The sequence below is a fragment of the Choristoneura fumiferana genome, chromosome 23, assembly GCF_025370935.1.
Source record: "Choristoneura fumiferana chromosome 23, NRCan_CFum_1, whole genome shotgun sequence".
Classification (NCBI taxonomy): domain Eukaryota; kingdom Metazoa; phylum Arthropoda; class Insecta; order Lepidoptera; family Tortricidae; genus Choristoneura; species Choristoneura fumiferana.
The window spans coordinates 356607-365807 of NC_133494.1; the positions used below are offsets into that span (position 1 = coordinate 356607).

Genomic DNA, 9201 nt, shown 5'->3' on the forward strand with positions numbered 1-9201 from the left:
TCCAAAGCAAAGCAAAGTGACCTTTACAAATTTTAGCTAGCAAAATGTGATTCCCGTAAATTTTGTACCGTGACGTCATTGATTACCCAACTCAATTAACTAACTATTTATTTGAAAACTATTAAAAATCAAATACGTAGGAATTACAGTTGATGTATTTAGTTGTTAGTTGTTAATTATTATTTCATCAACATCAGCCGGAAGACGTCTATTGCTGAACAAAGGCCTCCCCCTTAGAACGCCACCATGAACAACAACTCGCCATCCACCGGTTGCCCGCAACTCTCACGATGTCGATGAATTATTATTTAATGGATATCGAATACCCAAATAATGGATAGCAAAATACTGAAATTACACCCCAAGAGCGGTTGAAGCTTTATTATTAAATATTCTTTCATGTCGAAACGGAGCGACGGATTTTGGCATAGAGATAGTTTATGGGCCAGAAAGTGACATAGGCTACATTTATCCCGGAAAAATGCAGTTCCCGAGGGAACAGCGCGCGATATCCGAATACCACAAGTAACAAACACACATACAAATTTTAACTTTTATAATTTTACTACGATACTAGTAGATCGTCATTAACCACCACATAAAAAAGTCATCAACATACATTACAAAGGACCTTAATTTAAGGTGTAAAGAAATCTATCGCCCCGGTTCAATAGTGCGCGCGGCGCCAGTGCGTATGCCCCCCCCCCCTTCAGGCCCCTTCAGTGCCGCGTCAGACGTGCGTCAGTGTCCGGCGCGCCTCCGCGCCTTGCGTACGAGTGCACCATGCTGATTCACTGACGGCCACTGACATTACGAGCGGCGATTGCACGAGGTTCCATTGTCACTGACCTCGGGGTGCCTACGTGTTTCTACAGGCTGATCAACCCGCAAGTAAACTGAGATCTAAGCAAGCTGCTGTGTTAGGTTTAGCAGCGATAGCACTGAAGCATATACTGAAGTCAAACTGGGACGCACCGCGCATAGATAAGGTAGGTACCTACACCTAAAAGAGTCATGATATTGGTTTACTTAGGTATTTACATTTAATTGTATTGTATGTTTACTCATTTATTATTAGAGATTATGTTGTACGTAGTAGCCCGAAAATCGAAGTTCGTGTCGTGCGGTTCCTCTCGCTCTCGTATTAAATAGTATAAGTGTCAGAGGGACCGCACGACACGAACTTTGATTTTCGAGTTTCGTAGTAGCCCTGCTGCTGTCGACGCGTCGTCTTTTTCGTTCTTATTGCGTGGACATAAAGCTTTTTTTCTATCGGCTATTGCCGATTTTGACTTGTCTATTAATTAATTTGATTGCTTAATAACGATATCTCTTGTCCGGGTGAGCGGTTAGTTCCGATGGAGTGCCGAAAAGTTTCTCGATGAGATGTCGCTAGTGTCGCTGCTTAAGTGGCTAAATAAGAAACAACACAAGCTGAGATATGAGGTGCATAGGAGAAATTCGTGTCTGTATCGTTGTCCAGCGGTGGTGTAGCGGTATAGCACACGGCACGGAATGCCGAGGACCTGGGTTCGATTCCCAGCGCTGGTCTTATTTTTCTGGTTTTTCTGTGCATCTATATTTCAGTTTGTATTTTCGATTTTGTCAATTAATGTTAAACAGTCCTGACTTTTTTTGAAACTTGTGACCCAGGCGTGGTTGACATTTTGGATATTATTTCAAAAATCTTAGAATCCGTTATTCAATGAACAATTTGTACTTTATATAAAGTACATTCGGCCGTTATTCTTAGTGTTAATTGTTTGTTTATAAAGTACGTGAGGCCTCAGGAGGATACAGAAAATTAAATTGATCCTCAGTAGCGTTAACTTCCATATTTTGGCTGCAGCTGAAAATCAGCGCTGTGGCTGTACCTCAGTATTGCTGAGCTGCCAGCCCTTTCGGCTATTAATAAGTAGGTGCTTATACATTAAGTTAATGTATGTAATTAGGGTTGCCATATGAAAAATCCTGACTTCACCCTAAAAGTCCTGATATTTGTTGTAACAGAGATTACGCAGTACTACGCTAGCTGCTCGCTATATATTATTGAGATCTCCTTGGCTGTGATTTAACCTATATTAAGTTGCTTTGAAAGAAGTATTACTTATTAATTTTGTTGATGAAAGTTTTTATTAAGAAAATATTAAGAAAATACAAAATATCCATAAGACTAAAACTACTATTAAATTAAAATAACTAAAACTAAATCTTTAATTAAAAAAGAGAGGTGGGCCTCTTGGCATGGTGCCCATCGCGCAGGCAGCATTCCCGCGTTGAACTGCGATTGAGATTCTTTGCGCGAGAAAGCTGCCGGCGCGAGGGTTGCCTGTTGCCTCCCTTAACCTATTGCTGAGCTCCCTGTGTAGCTCCAGCGCACCCTTACCCCAAGGACCTAGAGTCTCGACGCCGAAAGCAAAGAAATTATATTGGGCGCCGAGACAGCTATATTTTGTGACCTTGAGGCGTTCCCGGGCGTCTGCCGCCGCCCCCGCACATTTGGTAGTTGCTGGTAGGTAGGACGCCGCCAGGGTATCTGTACAGGTAGCGTCCCACACCAGCGCACGGCCAGTCTTCCAGGGTATCAACGACATTCCGTCAGGGCGCTTGCCATCGCTCCGTACAATCTGGGGCTCCAGAGCAGCGGGAACGTTGGCACTAACGAGCGCCCTTCTGAGAATGTCGTTGAGAGCGGCGTGGCGGGACAGGCGGCCGGCGCCCGAGGAGCAGGAGAGGCCATGGTGGCCGAGACCGTCCACTGGAGCCCCACAAGAAACACAATTGTGACTTGCGCAGATTTTGTTGATTAGTTACCACTTAATTTATCATTTTACTCATAAAAAACGGAGTTAATAAATGTATCATGAAAACAAACGTTTTTTTTTCAATGAGTTCAAAAATCCGGACACTTGGCAAGTCCAGCCGCAATCTGACAAAGGGTCAAAAATCCGGACATGTCCGGACAAATCCTGACGTGTAGCAACCCTATATGTAACCTACTGTTTATATGCTGAATAAGCATTTTTTTCCTTTCTTTCGAGGCACGAGGCAGTTCTCAAGATATAAATTCAATGCGTTCCGTTAGAAACTGTATGTTTTATATATCAACTTTTTAAGCAGTCGGCCTCTCTTGCATCATCAGGGTAGTACATCAAGTGAGATTACCCTGTTATCACTATAAATAAATCACACCAATTGACCAAGTCCCAAAGTAAGCTTAGCAAAGGTTGTGTTATGGGTACCAAGCAACGGATAAATATAATTATACTTATAGATAGATACATACTTAAATACATAGGAAACACCCAAGACCCGAGATTAAACATTCGTATTTTTCATACAAATATCTGCCCCGACACGGGATTCGAACCCGGGACCTCAAGCTTCGTAGTCAGGTTCTCTAACCACTAGGCCATCTGGTCGTCTAAATATATTATGATTACAGCAGTACCTAAGTTGAACCCGTGTCGCCTGTTGGATCCCGCGATGTCATTGGGCGCCCTCGGGCATCTGCAGCCGGACGCCGACGCGCGGCTGATCGCGGCCGTGCGCGCGCGCCGCCTGCTCTACGACCCTGCGCACCCGCGGTACTCCGACGGCCGCGCCAAGTTTGAAGTCTGGAGGGAGATGGGAAACGAGCTCGACGCTAGCGGTACGTTGACTACTTTTTTACGGCTAGGAACACGACATCTGTGAATAAAAATATTAACCTACTTTTTAGTAAGTATTCTGGATTGTATCGCGCAAAAAAACAGTACGCTCAAAGAAGCATAAACGGTAGCATTATTTTTCGCCGACTCTGTGAATTGGCGCTACCATTGGACGCTTTATGATCATGATGATGCATGCATAAAGGTGTTTTCGGTACATCCTGTAGCATAGATAACAGTCTTCAATACACAACTAATGGATAGTAGCTAACTAAACTAGGTTATTTTGTCAAAGTACACAGGTACAACCTGATGTGAGTAAAGTAACGTAATGTGTGGACGAATGACTAACGCTGTCAGCAAACACGCCGCAGCCACAACAGGCCGTCTGTTGACACGGCGCGGGCGCCACTGTTTACAAATACGCGCCAAAGCGAAACAAGCATATTTCGGCGTCCAGCAGGAAATTACTGACTTGCCGAAAGGGCTGATCTACACGGTGGCGGAAATACGAGTGAAACCGAAGCCACTGATAGGACCTATATCAGAGAGTTGGCAAAGCAAAGATAAAAAGGGCGAATGGAGCGTATGTGCTCATTGATATTGGCATTTGGTTTGATTGTTTGGATTGATAGCGTGCATGCTTGAAAGCCAACCCAGGCTCCCGTCTGTTGACTGTTGACATACCAATAGATTAGGAAACACTACTGAGGATCTTACGACTACATAAAATTACACTACTTACCGTTAGATCGCTAGCTTACCTAATTACCACAGGATTGTCCTTTTTGCAGCGTCGGCGTGCAAGGCCCGATGGAACAACATCCGCGACAACTACCGCAAGTCGCTGATGCGGCGCGCCTCCGGCCGCCCGGCGCACGCGCATTGCTACAAGTACAGACACATGCTCGTCTTCATGAACAAGTTCTTCAGGTGCAAAGACCTGAACGAGAGCGCGGAAGATGAAGACGAAGACGGAACGGCTGAGAACATAAAAGAGGACTTCGAAGATGATGAAATCAGTGAGCATGATGACCTATTAACCGAAGAGACTCATGAAACGGTTAAACCAGTCTTTCCAATTATAAAAGAAATTAAAAGCGTCGTAGAATCAGAACAACAAGGATCGACGATAGATTGCGAATATCTCGAGAAGAAAGAATCTGTGAGTCCTACGCTTTCGTTGCCCCTCCATCGGGTTTCGATGGACCCGGTGGACGCGTTCCTGGCGGGACTGTCTCCGACCCTGAAGGCCATGAATCCGGTGCACCTGAGCCTGGCGAAAGCGGAAATCTTCGCGGTCGTGCACAAGTACGAAATGAAAGGGCTGCTGGAGGGCGGCGGGTGGCCGACGGATGTCAACCCCCTGCCGTAGTTAAATAATGCATGTTTCGGTATAAAGTTCTCTAAGCCCTGGAGTACGCGCTGTCGTGTTTTAAGGACAAGAAGTGTGCTTGCCACGGACCAAGTCAGCCCTGAGGTTTTCAGTTCCATTTAAATGTAATTATGCTTCTAATATACAAATGCGATTTGTACATAATTTAGTGTTTAGCATTGTCAACTGTGCAACTACTCAAACATATTACTGATAATAAACAGGTATATCCTATATGTTGATTATTTAAAGTCCTACTTGCGTAATATCGGTGATATCATCTGAAAGTTATTGCTTAGCTTAACTAGACAAGGTACTACTGTTTCTACTATCTGGGTACAGTGACTCGAAATGGTCTCGGGCTCCAACACCAGACTACACCATGCTTTACGATCTTAGGTCCTTCCAGCGCTTGGTTGGTAGGTACCTCGGACAAACAACCGATCAACGTCCACTGGGTCCTCCCAAATAGCTCTTTTTACGGCCCGATCCTCTCCCAATCTTTCCACTTGTCCAAGTTACTGGAGTCTGGTCTTATTTTACAATAGGTATAATTGTTATTGAAACATAGCAGTATAAACTTCCTCGTCAGTTCCCAGTACCGGAGGTCACCGACCGACTTCATTAGTTAGGCCTACTCTCACGCCGCCGCTTCATTACCTTTCAAATTATAATGAAATGCTTTTGTCTGTCGAGCCGCCGTTTAGTTTTGGCAAGATGGCCGCGCACGTCACCCGCCGACCACTCACACGCAGCTTGTTTTGATCACGGGCTGATTTATGTTGACGACATGTCATGTCTGTAATTAATGAAACGAAGAATTTAAAGAAGCAGTTTGCTCTCATGTCATACAATATCGTTATCCTACTAACATAAAAAATGCAAATATTTGTTTGTTTGTTACGTTTTCAGGCTAAAATGGAAGTACTTAAGTCAAATTTGGAATTTAAGTAGATAAGTACTTGGATCTCAGGAAACAAAGACTACATTTAATTACAATAGTCCACCTCCGTCAAGCACCGTACTGTGTGAAAATGCTTGTGTGTACGATAAAGCCACATTATAGAGCATATAATACTGTACAACCAGAAGAGATGGCGCTGTTTCCAATAGATTGATCACTCACTATCGATAAAATTTATTTTCTGATTTTATTTATTTGATTGTTCGATTCGCACACTATCTACAATTAAGTGTGAAGATTCTGTTTTTCTTTTTCAATGTCGTTACGGAATGTTTAAATAAAATATTAAAGGGAAAACCTAAAAAATTAATTCAAAAATCATTACGACAATTTTCTGAACTTCGAGAGCGATCTACTTGTATTGTATATTGATATTTCCGTATTTGCTACGCTACAGTGTAAGCATCTAAAGAATAAAAACATACATGTACACTAACTTTTTAAAAAAGGGGACGCAAAAATAACGATAGCTTTTGTGAAATCGTTTCCTCGACCGACACCCGGGATCCCGGGAACTGCCGACGCTGCCCACGTCTGCAGGGCTACTACGAAACTCGAAGTTCGTATCGTACCGTCCCTCTCGCTCTCGTATTGAATAGCATAAGTGTCAGAGGGACCGCACGACACGAACTTCGAGCTTCGAGTTTCGTAGTAGCCCTGCTGAACATGACTGCGTCCGCCGAAACAACACCAACCCCCAAATTTATTTGACGGATAAATGTAATGCCGTCTCTGTTGTTTTTGTGTGAATAAACAGAGACGGCATCCCATATATCCGTCAAATAAAACTAATCAATGGGTGATGAAAGGGCCCCTAAGTATTTAAATAAATCTCTATACGACGTTTTCCGGTTGCGTTTTTTTGCGATGGCCATTGTTTTCCATCTGTAATATTAAAACGGCTGCTTTTTACTCACAGCTTGTTTCTCTTAATCACTACACTCTTTGAGTGAATCTTCATGACGATTTTCTTGGGAAAATAAGTGTGATGGTTTCCTATAGCTTTCCACACCGGAGCACGGATTACTTTTATTATACTAGTCACCGGAGTGCTGCAATCCGGAGTTCGCAGTTGGCAATAGAGAGCAACGACGCTCACGGGAAGAGATGGGTCGTATTCTTAATTCTAAAAGCGGTTACGGCACCGACAGTTCCGTTCAACAATATGTACGCTTTCGGCTTGTCTAAATAAAAGGCTTAATCATACATTCATCAATTTCTATCTTTAGCAACAAGTCACAATGACAGGTAAAGTTTTGAATACCGTCGATAGATATTGTTAAAATTAAAGTATTATTGAGGATGCTGAAGATATTTGTGTAATACCTAAATTATCTACATTTCTTTTCATGTCGTCAGTGATGGCTAGTATGGCAAAGTTTGTACCTGTAAATTGTTCATTCCACGCCACTGATACAATAAATAATACAATGATAAATGTAATTTATATTTGTTTTTATTAGCAATATTCTTATTTAACGAAATTTTGAATTTTTATTTTTAATCAAGCAAAGTAGGATTAAGAATCCTGGCATCGTTCCTCAGTGTGTTTTATTTAGTGCTTAACTATTTATTAGAGTTTGGGCGGTAATCTGCTGTTATTTACGAGGTTGTTTCATTTCACCCGCAGGCGCGCGCTCGGCGGCGCCGCGTTGCGACGGGCGAGCTGGCTCGACCAGCAAGCCTGCCAGTTATAAAATCTTTTGGCTCAGGACAACTTTGTCCAGATTGCAGTCGAGTAGACAACTTATTCATCGTCAGCCAGAAGTCATCTACTGTTGTACAAAGGCCTCTATAGTGAATGACAACTCGCCACTTACATGCACCGGTTGCCCGCAACTCTCGCGATGTCGTCAGTTCACCTGTGGGAGGCCTAAGCTACCAACGCTACGTCTTCTGGTTCGTGGTCGCCACTCGAGACTTTTCTCACCTAACGGTTATTTACAGGGCTACTACGAAATTCGAAAATCGAAGTTTGTACCGTCCCTCTTGACTCTCGTCGTATTAAATAATATAACGTTCGTTAAGCATTTTTCCTTAAGTCTTAATCCCACATAAGTAATTGTCACTTTTTTATATGTGAAAAATTTAGCTGATTTGAAGCATTTGCATTTTTTGTGGTTCAGGAGCCAGAGGCCGCGTTGTCTAATGCACTGACGTTCGCGATCCCATTCACCATCTCTTTCTACCCTCATCTCATACCGTGTGATAGAAAGAAGTGATGAAAACGATTGCGATTCCAAAAAAAATACAGTAATTTTGGTTGTTAGCGCATAGCGCCATCTGTATTTGTTTTATAGCCATAATTGGATGTTTGTCAATAATTACTTAAAGGATTAATATCTTAATCTTATTATAAAATACTGATATTATATTGTTAGACAAATTATATAATATTACGTCAATTAATAGTGTAAACCACTCAATTATCTCTCGGAAGTCATGAGTATAGCAGTTGTTTGACTAAAACCATAGCGCGCCATTTTAACGACTACCGAGTAGTAGTTGGGAGGGAGAATCGGAGAAAAGATCATTACTGGACGGGCAGTTAAACAGTGCAGACGTAAAAAATAAGGTGTAACGCTGATGGTATTACTATTGAGTAATAAAAATTGTAAAATAATATTTCTGCTGTTTGTCTTCTGGAACTAACTCCCACACTATAGGTACTAAACTACTAATACGAAGTGCAAAATTCGAACTTCATACCTTGCCGTCTCGCTGACGCTGTGAGAGGGACGGCACGATACGAACTTCGAATTTCGTAGTAACTCCTTGAGGTGCGGGGAAGGCCAGCGACTCGCCAGTCCAGCGCGCGGGCGAGCAGCGCGGATGCGCCCGCGCCGCGCCACATTTGTCAGTCGGTTATTAAATTTGCCTGTCATTAATATCGCCGCTCCCCGCAGCCGCGCAATTCCACTGGATACAATGCTTTATTAAATTTAAAACTTTCTGAGCCAAAAGACGAATACGGTTTACTTGTGTTTGTCGGAAATTAAATGCTTAACATCGTTGGTGTAGAACGAACTTGAGTGCTTTTATAGATATAGTAGGTCTACATGTTTATAATAGTCACGGACTTCATATAAACAAGATAATAGCAATCCCAATGATATTATAAATGCGAAAGTTTGTAAGTCTGTTTGTTGAAAATACAAACTGAAATATAGATGCACAGAAAAAACAGAAAAATAAGACCATCACTGGAATCG

General features: G+C 42.5%; 1 protein-coding gene across 1 annotated transcript; it reads left to right on the forward strand.

Moving 5' to 3' along the window:
• The first annotated feature begins 755 nt into the window (after positions 1 to 755).
• On the forward strand, positions 756 to 5259 carry LOC141440937 (uncharacterized). The gene is made up of 3 exons (XM_074105530.1): positions 756 to 989; positions 3446 to 3652; positions 4445 to 5259. The coding sequence occupies exons 2-3, from the start codon at positions 3487 to 3489 to the stop codon at positions 5023 to 5025; spliced, it is 747 nt and encodes a 248-aa protein (XP_073961631.1). The 5' UTR covers positions 756 to 989; positions 3446 to 3486; the 3' UTR covers positions 5026 to 5259.
• Positions 5260 to 9201: the final 3942 nt, after the last annotated feature.